General features: G+C 41.9%; 1 protein-coding gene across 1 annotated transcript in view; it reads right to left on the reverse strand.

The window, feature by feature from the left end:
• Window positions 1-26,266, reverse strand: part of LOC138786405 (transmembrane protein 132D-like) — a 417,586-nt gene that overhangs the window by 172,676 nt on the left and 218,644 nt on the right. The window contains exon 4 of the mRNA XM_069963396.1: window positions 22,358-22,541. Within this exon, the coding sequence (XP_069819497.1) occupies window positions 22,358-22,541 (184 nt within the window). The remainder of the gene's footprint in view (window positions 1-22,357; window positions 22,542-26,266) is intronic.

Below are 26,266 nucleotides of genomic sequence, written 5' to 3' on the forward strand. Positions count from 1 at the left end.
CTTTAGGAGCCATTATGTTACAACAAGATCCACCCACCCCAGATCACAATGATTCCTCTTCCAGCTCAGACATTTTTTTTTACTCCTTGATTTTCCAGCACCTTCCCTACCATTTGCCAAACCTCAACACAAGCCAGTCCTGAAAACTCTTTAACAAATAATTCTATATTTTAATATTTAGGACTAGAGATAAATGAATTTACAATACAAATGAAGCAAAACGCTACGTTTTCTCGGCACTCAGCTGCCTTTGATCTCCATGTTATGCTCTTTTACTATGCAATTTATTAATTTCTTTTACAGTGCACTGCAATACTAATGTACGTATGCTAATACTAATGTAATACTATGTACAATGCATTTACTGATCTCTTATACAGCCTATACTGGGGGCATAGGTATTTCAACTACCTATTTACCACAGTCGCTATTACCAGAGGCATCTAGGGGGTTAATTGACTGGTATCAAAGTAGCTTCAAGGCCAGTCACTGGCCGTAAGTGTCAGCAGCTAATAGCAGTCTGAAGACATGACAAATGACAGCCATTTTTATTGGACAGCCGTCATTTAACGGCAAATAACAGTCATTATTTTAAAATGTCTGTTATTCTTATAATAACGGACGTTATTTGTCGTTAAATGATGACCGTCCAATCAAAAAATGAATGTGAAAAGATAAACCAACCCCCCAAATAATGTTTATGTAATAATGTTTATTATTGCCGTATCTGCAGTTTCTTGACTCATTCGCTTTCACCTCACTGACTGTATATTACCTGTAAATATATTGTTTTTCTTTTATATTCTAAGAAAAAAAATAAAGTTTATTCTAATTTAATAATGTAAGCTGTAGCAGAATGTAAAATCTATATTCGGCTGAAGTTCCGCTTATCCTCAGATCAAATAAATGTTATTACAAAACTGTAATGAAAACATGCACACGTCTATCGAAACAGCTGACCTACAATGTGGAAGAGCAAAAATTAACCTTATCCCCTCACATATACCTATCTGGATCCTCCAACATGAAAGTCCTCTTTTGATTGAATGTATTTGTCTTTAAAACAACTGAATTTACAATTTGCATGTTAACGATGTTGTCATGGAAATAGTTAACACAGTGCTGAAGAACTCCATTGGTCTTTGTAAATATTTGTATTATTTCATTCACCTGGAACTTTCACATTCATATTTAGTTTCAAAGATCTTAAAGGCATTGTCTGGGATAATTTGATACTTGCAGATGCTTCCAGGGCTGCAGGGAACATTTCGGCAATATATACTTACCTGTCCAACTCCCTCGTTGCTGCCTGATCTCAGGCCGTCCATTGTCCACCACTGTTAGTGTCTTGGAAACATTTGGCCATTTCTGTATGGTACAAGACGTCACCGAATGATTCTAAGACACAGAGAACAGCGGAGAACAGGTGTCCTGAGATCTGGCAGCTGCGGGAGAGCTAAACAGGTAAGTATACATTACTGACATGTCCCCCGCAGACCTGGCAGGATCTGCATGTATCAAACTTTTCTGGACAGCCATTTTAAGTACATTTTGGAATGTGAAAAGATAACCCTTGTCCATACAGTATGGACATTGCAGGGGGTATATAGGAGGCAGAAAAATTACAGTCTAATGAGTACAGTAATGAAACATAGCTGTCCATACTGTATCTGACTCGGATGGCAATCCTTTTAATGGAGGGCACATGACACTATATTCCCTTGCAGTGGCCAATAGCAACTTCAGGTGGCGCAGTGACTTCAGACTTAGGGCTATTTTCTGGATTTCATTATATAAAAAATATTTACAGCTATTTCAATTTAAAATTCCAAGCCCTTATTTGAAAACCTCATTGCCATTTTTTGAAACATGACCTTCACTAAAAGAAATCTCGTTCTATAGGATGAACTCCAAGCATTATGTTTCCAAAGATTAACACTGTGACAAACTGTACAAGTATTTCGATGAATTCAAAGTTATCTACCATTTCACATCTTGTAAAAGTTAAGTTTCTAACCTTGATCATTTAATGGTAAATAAATCATAGAACGACAAAATATGAGAAAAAGAAAGTTTTAAAAATGAGGAAAATATACTTTTGTGGAAAAATAGAGCAAATAGACTAAAACCTTTCCCTATCCTTAGGCCCTATAGAGGCAGTGTGGGTCTCTGTATGAGGTCAGTCCATAAGCAAAACTAACAGTATGGCAGCTCTGTCCATATATAACAACAGCGAGTTATATAACTCCCCCCCCCCCCAAACTGTGAGAATCAAATCTGAACACAAAATTCTAGGGGGGAATTTATCAAATTACGCACGCCTCTCAGTAAATCTGACAGACCTGAGGCATGGAAATCTACAGTAGCTCTGGAGCTGGTGTAGATATTTGCCATGATTTACAGCTGATAAATCCTCATAAATCCAGCGCCAGAGGAGGCCACAACTCTTCTATGCCTTGGTTTGTCCTGTGAACAGGACGGACTTCAGGAAAAACATTTTTGCACAAACAGCTTTTGGATTGGTTTGGACAAAAGCTGTCCTTTTTTTAATATACACTGGGTACAAGTTTCATGAATTCCACCATTGTTTACAAATGCAAAAGCACTGCTTCTGCGCTTGGATGGCTGTTAAGTAATCCCATGATGTCATGGATGACATCACAGGGATTCTCTCTACTGAGGGCCATGACAGCTGCAGTAACCCAGGGCAGCCAGGTGGTGTTAGCAAAGGCAGGTGGTAGTATACCTCTTCAGCTCTTCTCACAGGGCCCTCCCCACATCCCAATTAAAGTTGTGTAGGTGTAAAAAAACCACAGAAAGTCAGTGGCGATAAACCTGAACAGTACCTATATCAAAGCTATGAAGTTCTGCCTAATGCAGGTAGAGGGCACTGAGTAACACAAATCCAGGAATACAGGCCCCACCTCATGGGTGAAGTTAGCCATTGGAGTTCTTCTTAAGGTCCTAGCAGATCTGCAGCAGAGTTTTCTGCTTTACTTGCACTTTCCTTACTGCTGACTGTTTGGCTCCTATTTTAGTTATTAGGATGCTTGGAGTAGAAGAAGAAAATAATAGCCCCTCAGATGGGTAAGACTAACCCCCCGACTTTAGCAACCTCACTGCAGGTGTTACTAGCCTAGCATAGGTAAAACTGGAAATCGCTTAAGAATATAATCACTACCCCACTCAGTGGAACAACTCCAAACAAAATTGAAATAAAAATAAGCGCATCATTGAAAAAAGTAAAAAATTAAAGAATTCCCGCTTACTTTCCTCTTCCCCAGACAAAGACCATGGACAAAAGTGGCACTGTTTCTGGAGAAATAATTAACTCTTCAATTAATCTTCCAAATATATTCCACTTGTGGTCTATTTTCCTGAAATCATTAACCCCTTCCTGTCAGCAATCTGTATATATATACATACCCCGTGCAGTAGGAATGTATATATACCTTCCTGTAACTGACGGGGCTTCCTGATGTGAGTGGGATCGCAGCAGTGAGAGCGATCCCGCTCACATCAGTGTCTGGGGCCGGAGGTAATGAGAGTCAGCTGTGATCTCGCAGCTGACTCATTAACCCTTTAAACGCCGTGATCTACAGTGATCGCGGCATTTAAGGTGCTCAGTGACAGATCAAGCATCTGTCACTGAATGATCGGGACCCCCGCAGCGGGGGTCACGATCGCATGTGCCGACAGGCGGAGTAAGCTCCTTACCTCCGTCCTGTCGGATCGGCGATCTATGTGAAGAGCCTGCTCTCAGGCAGGCTCTATACATAGATCGCTGATAACATGGCATAGATCAGTACATGCAATCTAATCATTGCATATTTTACAGTATATGAAAGTGTAAAAAAAAGTGTAATAAAAAACGTTTTTAAAAGTATTAAAAAAAAACCTTATAACCCCCAATAAAAGTTTAAAAGACCCCCTTGCCAATTATAAAAATAAAAATAAAAATAAATAAATAAACATATTACATATCGTAGCTTGCGGAATTGTCCTATCTATTAAAATATAACATTATTGTTCCCGCACGGTGAACGGCGTAAACAAAAGAAAAACACACCAGGATTGCTGATTTTATTAAACTATAAATCACAAAAAAAGTTATAAAAAGCAATCAAAATTTTTCTGTTACACCAATATGATATTAATAAAAACTAGAGATCATGGCCCAAAAAAATGACACCTTAGCACCTGTAGGTGAAAAAATAAAAGCGCTATGGCTCTTAGAAGGTAGGCAGGAACATCGCATTAATCTGACCCGGACTTTTGTGCATCAAAGGGCTCTGTCTTGAAGGGGTTAAAAAGTGAAGTGTTGATTTCCCATTGATATCTTGTTTCTACGTTGTCCTTTAACAAAATAAAATGTGCACGTCTGTAATATAACTTTCTTGGTTCTGTCCTATTGTTATTAGGCAGTTGTGTGACTCCAATTTTATGTGTATACGGTGTATTCTTCACAAACACAATACACACCAAACAAAAGCAAGGCTATTAAGTAACATAGGAAACTTATATAACGGAAAATAACAGAAAATGTCCTCACTTCTTATTCAGAAGATTCTACATGTTAAAGCCCTTGAAGAAGCTCTCCATAAACTTATGAGTAACTATTAACAAAGCTAAAACTATTGCATACAGAAGTATGTGCCTTTACAGTGTTCTGTATATGACATTGACGGCATATTCTTATTCCACCTGTATATACATCATTCTGTTTGGACTTGAATATATGTTCTGCTTGCATATGTATGAGGCTCTGAGTAGGTCATTTCACTACATTCTGTAAGCTGACCATTATTACCACTATTCTGCTTCTTTTAACATGCCTTTCTTTATTTTCCTTCAAGAACCCCTTTAATTCATTCAACAATATTTTAATGGATTAAAGTCTCTCCTTAGATTGTAAACTATTTTCCACGAAATCTTTTTGTGTGCAAAAAATTCTGCAGAAACTCCAACTTTTTTGCACAATCATGGAGGTTGTGAAAAAAAAAAAAGTTGTCTTGGCTCAGGGAAGGACAAATTGCTCTGTGTACCCAAAAAAACTGGTACCTATGAAACGTCATGGCGTTTAAGTCTAAGTGAAAGGAGCAGCTCCTGTCCCTTACCAATCGTTCCCAATCACTATTATGGAGGGCCGAAGGGCTCTTAACTTCCTCCGTATGGTCTGATCGGCGCTCTGCTCATTGAGTCTGCCACAGCCAGGCTCTATGAGCAGAGCGCTGATAACACTGATCAATGCTATGCCTATGGCAGGGGTACTCAACAACTTTTAGTGAAGGTCCACTTACCGGGGTCTATAGTCAGGTGAAGGTCCAAGCTGAACATCAGTAAGAAACGTGTTTTGTTACTTTTCACAAACGTTGTTCAACTATTTACATACAGATTTGCTGCTTATTAGTGGGAAAACTGAATTTTTTTTTCTTTCACCAGCCCTTTGAAATTAGGTACAAAGCGGGTGACTGCCCTAGTAGTATATAGCCCCCCCCCTTATGAGCTTTCCCCCAGTAGTATATAGCGCCCAATGCACTCTCCCCAGTAGTATATAACCCCCCTGTGAGCTCCCCCCTGTAGTATATAGCCCCTTTGTGCGCTCTCCCCCTGTAGTATATAGCCCCCCTGGGCTCTCTCCCCCAGTAGTATATAGCCCCCTGTGCACTTTCTCCTTGTATATAGCACCTCTGTGCGCTCTCCCCCTGTAGTATTTAGCCCCCTGTGCACTTTCCCCCTGCAGTATATAGCCCCCCTGTAAGCTGTCCCTGTAGTATATAGCCCCCTGTTGCTCCCCCAGTAGTATATAGCCCCCCTGTGTGCTCTCTCCCTGTGTGCTCTCCCCAGTAGTATAAAGTCCCCCTGTGCACTCTCCCCCAGTAGTATATAGCCCCTCTGTGCGCTCCCCCAGTAATATAAAGCTCCCCTGTGCACTCTTCCCCAGTAGTATATAGCCCCCTGTGTGCTCTCCCCCTGTAGTATATTGCCCCCATGTGCGCTTTCCCCCTCCCATATAGCCCCCCTGTGTGCTCTCCCCCTCCCATATAGCTACTCTGTGCGCTCTCCCCTGTAGTATATAGCGCCCCTGTGCACTCTCCCCCTCCCATATAGCCCCCCTGGGCGCTCTCCCCCTCCCATATAGCCCCCCTTTGCGCTCTCCCCCTCCTATATAGCCCCTCTGTACGCTCTCCCCCTCCCATATAGCCCCCCTGTGCACTATCCCCCTCCCATATAGCCCCCCTGTGCACTCTGCCCCTCCCATATAGCCCCCCTGTGCGCTCTCCCCCTCCCATATAGCCCCTCTGTGCACTCTCCCCTGTAGTATATAGCCCCCTGTGCGCTCTCCCCCTCCCATATAGCCCTTCTGTGCGCTCTCCCCCTCCCATATAGCCCCTCTGTGCGCTCTTCCCCTCCCATATAGCCCATCTGTGCGCTTTCCCCTGTAGTATATAGCCCCCCTGTGCGCTCTTCCCCTCCAATATAGCCCCTCTGTGCGCTCTCCCCTGTAGTATATAGCCCCCTGTGTGCTCTCCCCTGTAGTATATAGCCCCCCTGTACACTCCCCCTCCTCCCATATAGCCCCCCTGTGCGCTCTCTTCCTCCCATATAGCCCCCCTGTGCGCTCTCCCCCTTCCATATGGCCCCTCTGTGCGCTCTACCCTGTAGTATATAGCCCCCTTGTGCACTCTCCCCCTACCATATAGCCCCCCTGTGCACTCTCCCCCTCCCATATAGCCCCCATGTGCACTCTCCCCCTCCCATATAGCCCCCCTGTACATGTCGTCCAGACAAAAAAAAAACACAACTCACCTAGCACCTTGTTCCCCCTCTGCGCCTGTCTTCTTTTCTCCCGTCGGCCCGGCCCCTGGCTTATACGCACTCTCTGGGGATGTCCTGGGGATTCCCCAGCAGAGCGCGCACCAGTGATCACAGTGTACGCTGCAGGCCTGCTCTACCTTAAGTACAGGCCGGCGGCGTACACTGAGGTCACTGGTGTGCGCTCTGCTGGGGAATCCCCGGGACATCCCCAGAGAGCGCTTATCAGTTGGGGGCCGAGCCGACACTGCCCCCAGCTCCACAGGCGTACTGAAATCTAAGGACAGTACGCCTATGGGACGGGAGGCGGTGGGGGAGCGGGACACATAGGGGCCGCCGGATCCGGGCGATTCTCGAGTCTGGCCAGGGGTACGGACAGCTGTCCGCCAGTTGAGGACCCCTGGCCTATGGTATAGCAATGTTCAGTGTCTGCAATCTAATGATTGCATGTAAAAGTCCCTCAAGGGGACTTAACATATGTAAAAAAAAAAAAGTTAAATGTTTTTAAAAATAACCCAAAGCCCCTCCCCCCAAAAAGATTAAAATCACCCCCTATCCCATTTTATAAATACAGTGGTGCCTTGGATAACGAGCATAATTTGTTCCGGGACCGCGCTTGTGATCCAAATCCACTCTTAAACCAAAGCAAGTTTTACCATAAGAAATCACTGATATGTAGACAATTGGTTCCACACCCCAAAAATAAATATCTATTATTCTGAACAACATGTAAAACTAATGAAACAAACATTCAGAAACAGCAGAATATGTGATATTATAAGTTACTGTACAGTAATGGAGAGGATGGGAAACACAAGGGCTGACAGAGACTGCAGGGAGCAGGAAGGAATGAGCAGGGCAGATGTGGGCACAGTATAGCAGCACTCTCTTTCCAGGGAGAGAGGGGTTACAGCTAAGGAGAGATTACCTCCACAGTCCTGTCCCCTGATGTAAGCCCCAGCCTGAAGTGGATCTGCTATGATTTGGAAGGTGAGGGAGACTTCCTGGGTCAGAATACAGGGCTGTAGACCCCGCTATGCAGACCATACCCCTCCTCCACTCGCGCTCCCACCCAGTACAGGGAGCTCTTAAACCAAAGCAATGCACTTAAACCAAGTCACAATTTTGAAAAACTGTGAGCTCTTAAACCAAAACGCTCTTAAACCAAGTTACTCTTAAACCAAAGTACCACTGTGCAACATATAAAATAAAGAAATAAACATATTATGTACTGTAGCGTGCGTAATTGTCCGATCTTATAAAATATAACAATCGCCATCCCGTACGAAGAACTGTGTAAAGGAAAAGAGGGAAAAAAGCGCCAGAATTGTTTATTTTTTAAAAAAATTATATATACAGTATTAAAAAAATTATAAAAAATGATCAAAACGTCCCATCTACACAAATATGTTATTAATGAGAGTTTATGGCGCAAAAAAATTACACCCCATATAGCCCTGTAGGTGAAAAATTAAAAGAGGTATAGGAGTCACAATAGGACCACTTTATTAATAATTAATTGCAAAAAATAAATAAATTGGGCTTTGTCCTCAAGGGGTTAATGGAAGTTAATTGGAAAAAAGTATTGAAACGGATTGCACACAATTGCATCTGTTTGCTTCCCCCCCTCGTAAAACATATAAGTTAAAGGACTTCAAAAACACAGTGTGGACCCAGCCTTACATAGTGCTACGAATAATTTTTGATATTTGTTGATAGCATATTATATACTGTAATAAAAGTGAGGAAGATAGAAGGGTGTAGAGCCCTATTCCAGGAAACTACCTAGATTTCCATTAAATCAGCTTTGTAATGAGAATTTTTTTTCTTGCCATCAAATGATAAACATGCTGATGTTTTTTTTCAGTTACATATATCTCTATGTTTATTTCAATGCATTCCAGAATGCACAGTGAAAAAAGTGGTTGTTGGTCCATATGTGAGCTTAATGGACTGACGGGACTCCCACTGATGCCAAGAATGGGGGCGCACCTTGAAAAAATATAACTGGCCCATAGAGAATGAATGGAGTGTGGCCTTTGGGGGCCATGGGGGCATGTTAGCACTCCATTATTTGTAAGGACAATTGTATTCCCATTCTTAGGATCAGTGGGGTTCCCAGCAGTTGAACCCTCAGTGATCAGCTTGTTACAATAGGGAATGTTTCCTTTAGGTGCAGCTTATTTTTTTAAAGAATTTGTTTTGCGTCTATATTTAGAGTTAGGCTATGTTCAGACTTAGTAAGTTTAGTCATAATCGCGGCCATTGTTACAACGGTCGTGATTACTGCGGAACTTAGGTAGTGCTGCCTTCTTAGGAATCCCGGTTGGAGTGTATACACATAGGGGGACAATAATTAAGTCCGGCGTTTTCTGCACCGGACTTAAAAATGTCCCTGCAGCTCCCGGCACTACGGAGATTTATGTAGAGGCGGACTGCCTCTACATAAATCCTGTGCGCGCCGGTGCGCACTGCAGGAAACCTACGCCAGCTGAGAGCTTAAGCAGGTTTCCTGCTTATCTTTACAAGAAAACAATGGTGAATCAAGATTCAATGATGAGTAAAATCATTCGCAAATGGGCACTTTCCGCCAAAAAAAAACTAATTTCGCCGCTTGATACATGTCACCCATAGCTGGGATCCCTAGCATCGCCGAAAGAAACTGACATGTTATATTCAGTGAATAGCGGCCACAGAAAACCTGTCAATGTACACAATGGAGCATGCGGCTCCGGAAGTACGCTCCATTATGTGCAGCGGGGAATTTGGATGCAGGCGCACACTGATGTGCCCGCATCTGAATTCAGTGGCAGTGAAGATCATTTGGCCGATACTGCAGTATTGGCCATGATGATCTTCCCTGACAGCAGCCAGGTCACGGAATGGCCGATGTCTCACGTTGTGTGAACATGGCCTTAAAGGAGAAGCCTGACCAGATGCATTTTTTTTTTAGCAAATACTGGGGATGGGGAGGATAAAAGAAATAACATACTCTTACCTCCCCCAACTCCAGCGCTGGTGACTGCATACTGCTGCTCTGGTCCCTAAGTGCCTGACCACTTCTTGGTCTGTGTGGGGACCCAGGCCATGATGTGTGAGGTCCGCTTAGCCAGTGGACGGCCGAGGCGGGATCCTACTGCGGCCGCTGACTGGTCAGCCAACCCGGGTCTCCCGTTAGAGTGGGAAGCAGCCAGGGACAGGAGCTGCAGTATACAGCCACTAGTGCTGAAGCACGGGAGGTAAGAGCATGTTATTTCTTTTACCCCCCTCAGCTCTTGCTAAACAAAAAAAAGGGTCTGGCCGGACTTCTTTAATTGTATATATTGCTTCGTAATCAACAAATGAGGAAAGGAAAGGTTAGGGAAAGAGGTTTCCAGCAAGTTCATAAGCTGTATAATGGTAAGATGTCCTCATAGTTGTGGCCGAATAGTGTATACAGTTTGTATGAAGGTCAAGGCTATGTTCACACTACGTAAAATAGGCCAATTTTGATTCCTAGCATGATTATAAACGGGATGAAACAGGTAATTTACTTTAAATACTGCGCCCAGCTCAGAACTCAGAAAAGTTTTAACATCAAAATCAAGTTTAATTCGGCAGATATAAGTTTTACATTCGCGGCCGCATTGAAATCCATGGCCGTTGTTGCAGTATTACCTGCCGGAAATAATTGACATGTTCATTTTTCACAGGGCCGTATAAACAACGGCCGTTATCTGATATGTAGTGTGAACATAGCCCAAAGGTGTACCATATGCATTATGTCATGCACTGCATACATTGACCCAGGTTTATCAATCTGTTTGAGGAAAAAAACTGTCTGATTTGTTGATAGTGACCAATCACAGCTCAGGTTTCATATTTTAACGAACTCTGTGAAAAAAAAAAGCTGAGCTGTGATTGGTTGCTGTGGGAAAACCAGTTTTTGAAAAAATCTGGACAAAAGTGTTTTACAGCATTTTTGCCCCCAAAATGCAACAAAATCTGGGTATAACAATTCTTTCCGGTGTTTTTCCATAGATATTTGCAAAACAACTAAAAATAAAAAGTTACAAAATAAAATGCATCACTAGAAAAGACTTGTAAAAAGCATGATAATAAACACTTGAAAAATAAGTGGAAATGTGCCAATAAAGGAAGCCTGTGATAAAGGCTGGGTTCATACAATTCACTCTATGGCCACGAATAGTGATGAGCGAATATTGTTCGATTGAATAGATATTCGATCGAATAGTGAGATATTTAAATATTCGATATTCGTACGAATATCCCGCGAATATTCGACAAATATTCGATAAGCGTTGAAATCCCCCAGCTTCCGGTTTCACCCTCCAAATGGTCAAATAGATGTTTTTCACTAATCGAATACTTGTTCCCATAGACTTTAATGGGATCGAATATTCGATCGAATATTCGAATATTCGCGGGATATTCGTATGAATATCGAATATTCGAATATCTCACTATTCGCTCATCACTAGCCATGACCACACAACGTCTTTTTTTTGGCTGTAATTTTCATAAAATGTGGCACCAAAACGCGTCCGTCAATAGGCCAGAAAAAAACGTTGTGTGGTCGTGGCCCAAGACTGGTGTTGCCTGTGGCTATATCCAAGTTTTCCAGGACTCCCTACTGCAATGAAGCCACGGGGAAGAAAAGGTTGAACATTTAGTTTGAATAACTCTGACAAACCCCAACATTTTGACAAGCTCAACACCATCTATGACTCATCTAAACGTATGGAAAAATCAATGAGATATATATAAAAAAAAAATTATCACTTTTTACAGCCCAATTCCCTTTGAGAAGAAGAAGTATGGCATTTTTTAAAAATTCGGCATCAGGCAGGAGCAGGGAAATTGATTGCAAGTAGGAACTTACCTCTCCCCTACCTGCAATGAGCCACAGGACCGGCCTCAGTACCTCCGGGATCTCTGGCGCTGACACGTCACGACCTGGCTGATGGACTGGTCTCTCAGCCAGTCAGTGACTGGGGTGGAATGCCACTTCAGTCACTGATTGGCCGAGCGGTCAGACCATCGGCCGGAACAGGCCTTTTTCCCTGAGTTGTGATGTCGTCGTCGTCACAGCTCGGGCGAAAATGCCCTCCGGCAGGGGTTCCAGGGCCTCACTGCGGGCACGGTGGGAGGTAAGCACCTACTTGTTATCATTTTCCCCCTGATGGATTTTAAAAAACGCAGGACTTCTCTAATTTAAAAAATTTAAAAGACACAAATAGACATTTGTTTTCCCATCCCAGGGTTTTGACACGTTAAAAAAAAAAAAACATCCTTGTTCATGAGATGCATATCACCTTGTGTAATGGGGATGGGTAAAAACCACACAAAGGTTCCAGTGATTGTTAGTGCAGCCCTGTCTACACTATTACCGAGCAGTGTACTGTATTAGGCTCCTTTAAGGAGTGTTAATGTACCGGATCAGCATTCACATCGCAACAGTAATGTAATACCATCCTAACTTTGACACCTGACTAGGACTCTTCACGCTGACAGGCAAATTTGACATCTGACTCCACAACCTGATTCTGACCAGTACAGAAAGCCAGGAAGTGAGTGTCAGACGTCATATGAGTTTGTCATATAGCCAGCACAAAACATTCTATCTTATATTATGCTGACTCTGAGAAGTGACGAATGACAAAGATGAGAGTCAGACGTCACTTTAGTCAGTGATCCAGCACGTTGTATCTTCTCCTTATGCTGACTCACCAGTGAAGAAAGTCTGAGATGCATCAGCACATACATTATGTATCTTATACCCCTGCTGTCTCTGACCAGTGAAGAAAGTCAGCGGTGATCAAACATCAGTAGAGTTTGTAATCTAGCCGGCTAGCACATATATATATATCTAATGTTCATGCTGTTGCTGAGCAGGGAAGAAAGTTGAAGGTCAAGTCATGTCAAACCAGACAATTTGAGCCCTTAATCTATGTATTCAGCACATACTGTGCAGTGTTGACTAGTGAAAAATGTCATGCCGACTAGAGATGAGCGCAGCTCCAGCATGCTCGGATCCGGTCATTCTGCGTTTGAATACCAATGGCTGAAGAAGTTGGATACAGCCATAAGCCATAGGGTGTATCCATGTTTTCCCGGGCTCCCTAGTGCTGCATCCAATTTCTTCATCCACCAGTAATCAAATGCAGAATAGTCAGACCTGAGCATGCTGGAGCTGCGCTCATCTCTAATGCGGACTGCGTTGTGTAAGGTGTATTTTTTTTTATTTATAGGGATGGTCCGAACCCTCCGAGGTTCGGGTTTGTATGAACCCGAACGCTTGGCATCAGATTCCCGCTGTCTGCCCGCTCCGTGGAGCAGGTGGATACAGCGGGAGGACCGCCTGGAAAACTGGGATACAGCCTATGGCTATGGCTGTATCCCAGTTTTCCAGGCGGTCCTCCCGCTGGATCCGCCCGCTGCATGGAGCGGGCAGACAGCGGGAATCATTACCGAGAGTTTGGGTTTGTACGAACCCGAACCGAACTCTGTTCGGACCATCCCTAGTTATTTACTATTTTGGTGCATGCTGATAGAATAGGAAATCCCTGTCCAGATGCAACATTACAGTAATTTATTCAATGTTATAAATTAAAAACGTTAAGGAGAAACTCCAGCAAAAATGTTTTTCTTTTAATTCAACTGGTTTCAGAAAGTTATATAGATTTGTATTTCATTTTTATTTAAAAAATGTCAGTGTTTCAGTACTTGTAAGCTGCTTTATGTCCTGCAGGAAGTGGTATATTCTTTACAGTCTGACACAGTTCTCTCTGCTGCCACCTCTGTCCATGTCAGGAACTGTCCAGAGCAGTAGTAAATCCTCATACATAACCTCTACTGTTCTGGACAATTCCTGACATTGACAGAGGTGGCAGCAGAGAGCGCTGTGTCAGACTGGAAAGAATACACCACTTCCTGCAGCTAATAAATATGGGAACACTTGAGACTTTCATATAGAAGTTAATTACAAATCTATATAACTTTCTGACACCAGTTGATTTGAAAGGGAAAAAAAAAAATCACCAGAGTTCACCTACACATACTCCTGCACCCATGTACTCATACAAAATGCATATAATTCTCATAATACATCAGTTATTGTCACTGAAGAGATGTATGATATTTGAGCTCAAGAAGTAGCAGTTTAAAATAAAATAACAAAAAAAAAAAAAAAAAAAAACAGCCCCTTCAACATGTTTCACTGCTGAACATGTTGGAGGGGCTATATTTTTGAATTTTAAACTGCTACTCCTTGAGCTCATTTATCATACATCTCTTCAGGGAAAATAACTGATGTATTTTGAGAATTATACACATTTTGTAGGAGTAGACGGGCACAGGAGTATGTATTTTTAACATTTTCTGTTATACTCACCATCAAATTTTTAATTTAAAGAATTGAATAAAAGAAAAGTTTTAGTCAGGTCCCTAAGGGGGCTCTACTCCCCGAACCTTGTAGTCTGTGAGACTGGATTTGTGATTGGTGCAAAGTAATTTACACTAATTTTTTTTTTCTCACCAAAAACTGCAACAGTAAATTAATTAGAAAAACCTCCATCCCTCTAACAATACTCCCTTTTCAGGAACTAGAACGTATGAACAATATTCTTATGTTCACACTACGTATGAGTCAGGCCGTGGGTTCGTACACAGCCTTACATGTGCGGTTGAAAGTACGGCCGTGGGAAAAATAGACATGCGGCCGGATTGCGAACATGCGGGCGAACCGCGAACATACGCCCGTAGTAGAGTTATGCTTCCCTAGCTTGTTTCGAAGCGATCTGAAACAGGTCATTTACCCGGAAATCTTCGCCCAGCCCAATAAAACTCACAGAACCTTTTGGATCTAAAAATCACATTCAATTTGGCTGAAATAAGTACTCCGTACGGGGCCGCATAGAAATCCACGGCCGTGAGTTAAAACAGTTCCGGACGCAAACAATGGTCTTGTTCATTTTTCACGGTGCCGTATACGATCCGGCCGTAAACTCATACGTAGTGTGCATTGTGCGGGCGTATATCGTATACTTTCAAGCAAACGCATCAACCTCAAAACTACGTGCGTATATTTGCGGTTCGCACTACGGCCGGAAAGATACGTAGTGTGAACCCTAGCCTAAATTTAGCAAAAGTGTTTTTTGTTTTTTTCACAAAAATGTCAAACTTTTTGCCAAGTTTATTCCAGCCTTATTACTTTAAAATAAGCATCCAGAGCTTAGCATAAAAGGCGGCATCCCTCCATAGCCCAGCAGACTTGCTACAGTTCAGACTCTGGTAAGAGCTATAGCAGAAATATCACTAGTTAGAACAAGTGTAGGTTTGTACATTTTACTGTACAGGTGGCAGCTGCAGTGGCGGATTATTTATAAGGGGCACACCTCTTAATGAATCTGCCAGATCCAACAACAGCAACAGCAGGGGTTTACTAAAGAGTGGCATATGAGACGCTGATCTTCGTGAACTCCTGCCTATGTGCGCAATTGGCAAAAGAGAAGATCATTAGATAAAGCGAGCAATATTGCTGCGATCAACTTCCTAAGTACAAACACATCTGTGATTATGAACTGTACTTGATTTCTGAAACAAAGCAAATTTCCACCCAGACGAGGACGAGAGACGCGCAGTAAAAGCTAGAGGCCGTTTCCGTTCGTTCCAGTAGTGCTCTTCTGCTGCTGTGTGAGCAGTTTTGGATGACAATTTTGAACTCCTCTATCGAATGAGATGAGAATTATATCCACCACGATAGGAAATGATAGATTTAACTGCCGTAACGAGTTCGGCTTTATGAAATTACCTATTTGCTGTAATGGTACAATATGCTCCCTTCCTCTATGTAAATCTTGCATTTTTAGTTACATCAGGGTTATTGTTGATAGCATTATGGCTGACATCCTTTTTGCCAAAATGGACTATAAAATTGTTAATGCCAATAATCCATGTTGTTAACGCTTTATGATAGCCGGTTCCGGTGCTATCCATCATACAAATGCAATGGCATCTCAAGCAACGATATATAGCTGTGAACATAGGTGGGTGGGCATCCAGAGTATTTCATTGGTGAAATAATCATGGTCAGTACCGTTTATTGATAGAGTTGATGAGAGTTGATGCCACCATTGGGTGTTATCAAATGATGCACTAGTGGGCATAGGGGGAAAGTCTGGTGTAGAGATGAGTGAATCTTGAGCACACACGGGTGCATCCAAACCCAATTGTGCAGCATTTAATTACCGACGGCCAAAGAAGTTGGATGCCACCTTATCATGGTGGGATGGTTTACACTATTTACACATTGTACCAAGAGCCTCATTATTTTTATGGAGATTTTTTGGGAAGTTGGCGGGCTGCTTTTAGCAATTTTCATATCTGTATTGGGTCTGTATCTTTCCATTAGTAGTGAGCTGTTGCATTTTTTGTATGTTTTTGTATGTGTGCAATTCCAGCCAGAGCAATGTGCTCCTGCCTAGTGTGAATGGTGTTTTAGGAGAGATGACCAAATATGTGTTTTTGCCTGTATTCTAGATGGTGAAGTGGCTTCCTCTACTTGGTCATGCACTCCACCCATCCTGCCCAGGTGGTTATTATTTTTGCCAGTATTAGATGGATCCTGCATGCCCAGAGTATAGACTTATATGCCATGGGGAGGCTAGAGTATAGTGTAGGCCCATCCCGGTATGAGGCCACCTTATCGTGGTGGGGTAGTTTACACTATTTGCAAATGGTACCAAGAGCCTCATTATTTTTATGGAGATTTTTTTTTAGCAGTTGGGGGGCTGCTTTTATCAATTTTAATATCTGTATTGGGTCTGTATCTTGACATTAGCGGCAAGCTGTTGCTTTTTTTTTTGTGTTTTTGAAAGAAATTGGCTGCAGACATAGGAAATCTCCTGGAACACATGGACACAGCCTATGGCCTGTGGCTGTATCTATGTTTTCCTTTTATTTTTCTTCAGGACCAATTGTACTTGGTAATGACACATTTTATTTTACCATAAACAAACAAATAAATAATCAAAAGTCCCTTTATTCCATTCTTCATCAATTGAAAGGCTGCAATACATAGAAATATGGGAATAGTCATATTCTTTTAGCACAATAGTTTTTTTTTATTCCTCTTCTTATTCCTCTCTGGATATAGACATGCCTAGCTAGGCTACAAAAATTTCCCATACAACTCTAATGTCAAGTGCATTTGTGATAATGGCTTGTACTCTAGTTAGCTTTCTTTTCCCTGTGGAGTGTCAATAGAAACGACAAGTCAAGCAGCAAGCACTACATACTAGGAAAGCTGATATTTTAGAAAATAACAAAAAAAGTGGAACAGGTAAAACCTGTGTTACGTATGGGTTATGGGTCATTTTGACATTGACATTTGAGGCTTAAATAATTGCTTAAAAAATGAACAGACATTCTAGTTTCTGATGGGTCGACAATATCAATTATATTATGTTAAGAAGAGTTGGAATTTCACACTTTTCATATGAACAGTTCCAGTGACTTGGAGAGTTAACACTAAAATAATGATCCATTAAATTTGCAGGTCAATATATTCTGATAATTCTACAGGTCTCTGTAATAAAACAAGCCAATGCAGTCAGTCATATCTTTTGCTGAATCACTGAATAAGAGTAAACCGGAGTAACCTATCTAGTCAACTTATCAGTCAACAAAACTCAAGTTGGAAAAATACATTTCAAAAGAGAAGAGAAAATGGAAAGTTGTACATCTGTTTATTGGTGCAGAAAAGGTTATCTGAGACTCCATCAAACCATAGTGGGCGCAATTATTCTGAAATGGAGAAGACTTAGAATACTGGCGAATCAACCGCAAGTAGCCAACCTGCCAAAATCACTGCGAAAGGTGACAAAGCCAGCTATTACTTGTAAATGGGCATTTCTTTTTTTCATAAGAGTGTTGAGAGTTGACTCAAAGTAAAGGAAAAAACATTTGAAATCGATGTCATGTGTTCCTTTGGGATCTTTTTATTTGATGCTACAGTATATCTTTTTGATTTTTTTTTTTTTCTATTTTGTATCTTTGTGTACAACATAGTAAACAAGTTCAAGAGTTAAATTCAGGAAAGGCCATCAAAAGCTTATCGGTCTGTAGCTTATCAGCTGATTCACTAAATAAGTTCAAGTGAGGCCTGGATGTGCTTGTTGTGGGCATTAGATTACATGTGATAGGACAGTTTTCCAGGGATTATTCTGATGGCCTTTGGAGTCGGGAAGGAATTTTCTCCCTGTGATGGGGCAATTGGCATGTGTCTCATAGGGGTTTTTGTCTTCCTCTGGATCAACACAATAGGGTTTCTGTAAGTTGAACTTGATGGACTCTTGTCTTTTTCAAACTTATTAACTATGTTACTATATCAATAGCTGTTTTTTTAAGAAGAATAATGAGTATCCTACTAAAATTTTAGATCAATTTAGTAGGCTTATGTTTAGAAGTACATGTGGGAAAGAATCCCGATAATAATGAATGGGTAGATGGGGAGGGATTTCCACTTAATCAGCACTAGAGATGAGCGAACCTGCCGAGGTTCGGGTTCGTATGAACCTGAACTCTCGGCTTCTGACTGCCGCTGTCTGCCCGCTCCTTGGAGAGGGTGGATACAGCCTGAGAACCGCCTGGAAAACTGGGATACAGCCTATGGCAATGACTGTATCCCAGTTTTCCAGGCGGTCCTCCGGCTGTATCCACTCTCTCCACGGAGCGGGCAGACAGCGGCAGTCAGAAGCCGAGAGTTCAGGTTCATACGAACCCAAACCTTGGCGGGTTCACTCACCTCTAATCAGCACCTACAAAGAAATGAGTCAAGAACTTGATTGGTTTATCTACTTGTCTTTTAAGTAGCTTCCCACATACTGTATCACAGCGGATTTTCTGCTGCAGATCTACAGAAGATCCGCAGCATAATTGACTAAATGAATGAACACAGCATCAAATCCGCACTGTCAAATCTGTTGCAGATCTGCTGCGGATCCGCAGCAGATTTCATGGTGCAGATTTGATGCTGTGTTCATTCATTTAGTCAAATCTGCTGCGGATCCGCAGCAGAAAATCTGCTGCGATACGGTATGTGTGAAGCTACCCTAAAAGAAAAAAATATTATTGCAAAAATAACAAACCTCACCTCTGACGTGTCATAGTAATGGGGGTCTGGGTGCTGAGATCTCTGCAGATTGCTAGAAAAAAGGGTCAGAAGTGCTCAGCAGTGGACGTTGTGCCTCTTTATCTCCACTCTAAATGGCTACTGTGAGCGGTGCATGGTTAGAATGGAAGTCTATGGGCGTTCCAGTTAACAAAATAGACTTCCATTATGATTCCATAGCAGTTTAGAGCAGAGATGACAGGGCATAGTGCACACTGCTGAGTGCTTCTGCTCCTTAATTCTTATGATTGGCTGGGGTCTCAGCACCCAGACCCCCACCAATACAAGATTCTGACATGTCAATGAGATGTCAGAGGTTTGTTAGAATGATAATTACACTTTAAAGTAAAGCATTCAGGTTTATTTGTCAATTATACAACTGTTATTGAAGCCTCATGTTCAGGTACATAACTTATTGCTACATTTTTGGATTGAGCTCATTTTCCGAACTAACTTTTATTGGTTGAAGGTTTTTCAAGAACATGCCCATGAATGAGCTATCCACAGAACGAGGTGTCAACACACAGCACCCCCATGACTTAGATGTCCAGATGAGCCGCAGTGCCGGCAATAAGTGTGAATGGGTAAACGAGGGCCGTGCTTCCAAAACAAAACTGGTGCCATCGCTACATAGTGGTGGAACAGAGGCTACTGGCTTTGCACACAATGTTTACTTCTAGAGCCGCGGTTTAGCAAGGGTGCCAGGTGTTGGTGCTAGGGATGAAAGAATCGCTCGAAAATATTTGCACACATTTGTGAATATTCATGAATTGCATACAAACAAATTTAATTAAAAACAGGGAAACTATAGTAGCTACAATAGTCGGACTATTACAGAGTAGCACTTGTTTCAACAGCTGTTGCCATCCCAGTGTCAAAAGTTGGAAAATAATTAAAAATTGTCAATCAGCCTGTCAATCATTCAATTTCCGCCATCGACAGTAGTGGACGTTGATGGATCAGTGGTGTAATATCAATGTTCTCCCAGGATAGCAGTGGTCGTTGGTAAATGAGCACCAGTGAGGTATTAAGATGGACACTGTGACTGTTCACTGTGACTTCCTATAATGCACAGCCAGCACCCAGTGACTTGGTATAATACACACCCAGCACCCAGTGACTTCCTATAATGCACACCCAGCACCCAGTGACTTGGTATAATGAACAACAGTCACCTAGTTACTTGGTATACTGGACAATGGCTTCACTGCTCTCACAGAAAACCACCCACAATCCTCCCTCCTTTCCTCCCCTCTCTGTCCCTATCTCTCTGTATTTCTCTCCTTGCTGCAACCTGCTCTCCATTATAGACAACTGACTGGCCGCCTCCAGGAAGCCAATCACCTTACAAAGAAGATGGGGGGTGCTGAAATCACAGTGGGACTTACAGGTGATTGGACAGGTGCAAAGGATTATGGACAATCCTGGCAAAAGACAGTACTGTTAAGTGAAGTTGCAAAGTGAATCTGACGAATTTGTGAATTCCAACTAAGAGTTAAAAATCGCAATTTGCTGTGAATCGGAATTCATCAGATTTGCTTCGCTCATCCCTAGTCAGCACCCTACTCATCAGCTATTGATGGCCTACACTGTGGATTTGCCATCAATGGGTTTTTACTGGAAAATACCTTTACCAGTAAGACATAGTTGGGGAAATGAACTTAGACTCTAAACCTGAATGATTTATCCTAACGACAGATAGATAAACCCATCAAGTTCTTGACCCATTTCTTTGTAGGTGCTGATTGATCTGAAACGCCCTCCCACCTCCTCATTCCTTATTATTGGTATTCTTTCCCAAGTGTGTGTTGTGCACTTATCTAAACATGAGCCCATTAAATTGATCTATAATTTTAGTAGGAAATTACCCATTAGGCTATTAAGAGTAATTCCTTTCGCAGTCCATTGCCAACAAAATAAAATGCAAGGTACTTGTGCTGACGTTTACAACACTTGGTGCCCTTGTTCTGTCCTATTGATCTAAGTGCTTAACCAATTACATTTCAAAGTGCAGTCTCACATCCTTGGGACAGTACCAGCAGCCGCTACCCAAACCATTATACATTCCATACACTGCTGAGATTCAAATGATGGAAAAATAAATGAGAAAAGAACTGCACATTTATATTTATGCCTCTACTTATCTTGAATTAAAGGGATACTCCGGCGAAAATCTTTCTTTCAAATCAACAGGTTTCAGAAAGTTATATTGATTTGTAAATTACTTCTTTTTAAAGACATGAAGTCTTCCAGTACTTATCAGCAGCTGTACGTCCTGCAGTAAGTGGTGAAATCTTTCCAGTCTGACACAGTGCTCTCCGCTGCCTCCTCTGTCCATGTCAGGAACTGTTCACAGACAGACAGGTTTCCTATGCAGATTTGCTACTGCTATGGACAGTTCCTGTCTCGATAAAACACAGCAATCGCTGAGCTCAGAGAGATCAGCAACAAAAAATTCAATGGAGTACTCACTCAAGAGTCTCCACTGATGCATTGCCCCCTATAAATTCAAATATACAAAAAAGGGTCTGTGGAGCCTCAGTTCTGAGTCTCAAAACACAGGAATAGTCGGATATCCCTCCAGGGAAGGAAAGCCTGTTGCCAAGAGGGTGACTCCCAGTGGGGAGATCACCAAACCACCCTGATATGTAGCCCCTTAAATCCCACTTGGTTCGCAAGTATTGGAACATAATTAGGGAAATACCAGGGTGGCCTCTTGCATCAAAGTCTAACTCTGTGGCTAGTATTGGGCTATGACAAGGATTTACCAAGGCAGGCATCCATCCACAGACAGCTGTTTCGGGATATTTGCCCCTCGTCAGTGTGGAGCAGGATTCTGGCTAACGTAGGCAGTGAAAAATAGACCAACAAAACAAAGCAATCACTGAGCTCAGGGAGATCAGCGACAGAAAATCCAATGGAGGCCTCACTCATAAGTTTACACTGATACATTGCCCCCTATAAATTTAAATATGCAAAAAAGGGTCCGTGGAGCCTCAGTTGAGTCTCAAAACACGGGAATAGCCAGATATCCCTCTTGGACAGAAGTGTCAGCAGAAATCATTGTGTCAAACTGGAAAGAATCCACCACTTCATGCAGGTCATACAACAGCTGATAAGTACTGGACTGTATATTTTTTAAATAGAACTAATTACAAAATTATTATTATTATTATTATTATTATTAGTAGTAGTAGTAGTAGTAGTAGTAGTAGTAGTAATAATAATAATAATAATAATAATAATAATAATAATAATAATAATAATAATAATAACTTTTGGAAACCTGTTGATTTGAAAGCAGAAAAAAACAAACTTATTGGAGAAAGAAAAAAGACTTTGTCATACATGAATGAAGGCTTGACTTACCATTGCCAGTGGTATTAAAGCCACAACATCCTTTTCACTGACATATATTTTGGAGACACCAAGGTCTGACACAGCTTGCCCAGGGTATTCGACTTGCCAGGTGATTATCTGTACTCCGGATGGGTCAGTTGAGCTGCCAATTTTAAAGTCTATCTGGAAAATTTCATAGTAGTTTTCTACAACACTAAAAGAAAAAAGAAATACACAACTGTTACTGAATCAGAAGGGAAATAATAATAAAAATATACATTCAACTTCTGTAGAATAACCTCTTTCCCAATTCTAGGTTTCAAACCATTTCTTTAAGAATAAAAGATAAATCGGATTCTGTTAACATATCATTTACGCCCACATCTCGTTGACGGTTACTGTTTGTCTTAAACTTAAAGGAGAAGTCAGGCGAAAATTTCTATCAAAGTATTGTATTGCCCCCCAAAACTAATACAAATCACCAATATACACTTATTACGGGAAATGCTTATAAAGTGCTTTTTTCCCCTGCACTTACTACTGCATCAAGGCTTCACTTCCTGGATAACATGGTGATGTCACTTCCTGAATAACATGGTGATGTCACTTCCTGAATAACATGGTGATGTCACTTCCAGGATAACATGGTGATGTCACTTCCAGGATAACATGGTGATGTTATGACCCGACTCCCAGAGCTGTGTGGGCTGTGGCTGCTGTAGAGGATGATGGCAGAGGGATGCTCAGTGTCCCTCCAGTGCCCTGTGTCCCTCAGTGTCTCCTCTGCCATCATCCTCTCCAGCAGCCACAGCCCGGACAGCTCTGGGAGTCGGGTTGTGACATCACCATGTTATCCAGGAAGTGACAACACCATTTTATCCAGGAAGAGTCATCACCATGTTATTCAGGAAGTGACATCACCATGTTATCCAGGAAGTGACATCACCATGTTATTCAGGAAGTGACATCACCATGTGATCCAGGAAGTGACAGCACCATGTTATCCAGAAAGTGACATCACCATGTTATCCAGGAAGTGAAGCTTTGATGCAGTAGTAATTGCAGGGAAAAAAAACACTTAACAAGCATTTCCTGTAATAAGTGTATATTGGGGATTTGCATAACCTTTGGGGGGCAAAACAATACTTTAAAAGAAATTTTCACCGATTTATAAAATTCGGTATCCAGTAGGAGCAGGGGGAATTGTTAACAAGTAACAACTTACCTCTCCCCATGCCCGTGGTGAGCGGGACTCCCAACGGGCTCTGGGATCTCTGGAGCTGACATGTCACAACCTGGCTGATGGACTGGCCACTCACAGGGTGGCAGGTCCTGTCACTGATTGGCTGAGCAGCCAGTCCATCACCCGGGACAGGCCTTTTTCCCAAAGTTGTGACATCACATCACAACTCCTGGTAAAATTTCTTACCGCGAGAGGTAAGTTTATACTTGTAATCAATTTCCCTCCTGCCGGCTGCCAGATTTCATAAAGTGCCGGACTTCTCCTTTAAAAAAATACAGTGGTGCCTTGGATTACTAGCGTAATTCGTTCCGGGTCTGTGCTTGTAATCCAAATCCACTCTTAAACCAAAGCAAATTTTCCCATAAGAAATCATTAAAATGCAAACAATTGGTTCCACACCCCAAATGTAATGATTTTATATTCTGAATAACAGGTAAGACAAATGAAACAAACATTTATAAACAGATGAATATATGATATATAAGTTACTGTACAGTGTAGCAATCAGCATGTGGAGTATAATGTATAGTAACTGCATAAACCTGAAAAACAGCAGCAGTTTGTAGATACAGGATGAAACTGCAGATCCCCATAATGCAGGAGCGTAGTACAACAGGCTAAAATAGAGAAGCAGGGCTGCTGTCAGAGGTCTGTGTGGTCACATGACAGAAATGGGGAAAGGGTGTGTTTAGCATGGACCAATCAGGACTGACAGAGACTGCAGGGAGCATGAAGGAATGAGCAGGGCAGATGTGGGCACATACATGCAGCGCTCTCTGTCCGGGGAGAAAGGGGTTACAGCTATGGAGAGATTACTTCCACAGTCCTGTCCCCTGATGTAATCCCCAGCCACAAGGGGATCTGCAATGATTTGGAAGGTGAGGGAGACTTCCTGGGTCAGAGTACAGGGCTGTAGACCCCGCTATTCAGACTATGCTGCTCCCCAACTCGCCCTTCCACCGAATACTGGGAGCTCGTAAATCAAAACAATGCTCTTAAACCAAGTCACAATTTTGAAAATCTGTGAGCCCTTAAACCAAAACACTCTTAAACCAAGTTACTCGTAAACCAAGGTATCACTGTATATATATTCTGTTGTTGTAATTGCTCTTTTTGTGCAGAGTTTTTAAACATGAGAATAATAACTGCTTTAAGAAACCAAACTGATCATCTATTTCAGGACATGGAATAGGATCTATTTAATTTGTCGCTGTTCATTGAAAAGGCAGAACAGCTGTAACTATTGGAAACACATTTAGCGATTTACTGCAGACTAACACAGTCATGCACCATAATGTGATGTGTCAATTCGGGTCTGTTAAAAGTTGAATATACTGTATATTACAGAGTAGGAAGACTTAGGAGGTGAAGCTCAGTTTTTTTTTTATTGTTGTGAGCTTCAATTAATCATCGGCCTGCATTGCCAGTTTTCTATGATAACCTTGGGGGGAATAAGTCATCATGATCAAACATCCTGGAGAATAATTATACTTTCCCCATGTACATTTTAGCTCTGCCAACTTATTTTAAAGGGGTACATCAGCAAAAATCTTTTTTCTCTCAAATCAACTGGTTTCAGAAAATTAAATACATTTGTGATTTACTTCTATTTAAAAAATCTCCAATCTTCCAGTACTTATCAGCTGGTGTATGTCCTGCAGGAAGTAGTGTATTCTTTCCAGTCTGACACAATGTTTTCTGCTGCCACCTCTGTCTATGTCATGAACTGTCTATAGCAGTAGAGGTTTTCTATGGAGATTTGCTGCTGCTCTGGACAGTTCCTGACATGGACAGAGGTGGCAGCAGAGAGCACTGTGTCAGACTGAAAAGAATACACCCCATTGCTGCAGGACATATAGCAGCTGATAAGTGTAGGAAGACCTGCGGTTTTTAAATAGAAGTAAATTACAAATCTATAAAACTTTCTGAAACCAGTTGGTTTGGAAAAAAAAATAAAGTAAAGTACTTCTTTATCACACATTGGAGAAACTTGAGGTATAAGAGAACACCTTTTTAAAAACAAAGAAAAGTAACAATATGTTATCAAAGTAATATTCACCACCGTCTTTGGGTAGAGGCCTCCTGTAAAAAAAAGAAAATCCTCAAAGACCTCTGCTTACCATGATCTGTTGGCAATACAGAAAAGAAAGACAGTCTAAAAGGCTTGCCATATACTTGCTGCATAATGCTATTAGTATTCTTAAAGTGGGTGTCCAGGAAAAAATTGATACTCAAGCATGTTGCCGGGGCGGCGTGGAACATGTCTGTAACATATACTTACCTGTCCTCTTCCCCCACCGCTGCTGGATCCCGGGCCGTCCAGTCTGCATTGATGTCTGTGTTTTTATAACATACAATGACGTCCTGCTCACACCAAACATGTGTGACGTCATCATATGTTATAAAAACACAGACAGCTTTCCAGCAATGACGTGGAAGTGGGACAGGTAAGTATACAGGTACAGGTAAGTATTCATTACTGTCATGTCCCAGAAAACTTCTTTCAACTTATTTTTAAAATGCAGATCTTGACACATATCTGTTCCTTTAAAGGACAACTCCCATGGGACCCCCCAAAAAAACAAACACAGACACACACAGACACCATACTCACCATCCCTCCGGTGACGATCGCCACTTGATTCGCCCGCCCTCTGCCTTTCAGTCACCTCCATCCGCGGTCCAGCGATGTCTCT

This window comes from Dendropsophus ebraccatus, chromosome 3 (assembly GCF_027789765.1).
Source record: "Dendropsophus ebraccatus isolate aDenEbr1 chromosome 3, aDenEbr1.pat, whole genome shotgun sequence".
NCBI lineage: Eukaryota > Metazoa > Chordata > Amphibia > Anura > Hylidae > Dendropsophus > Dendropsophus ebraccatus.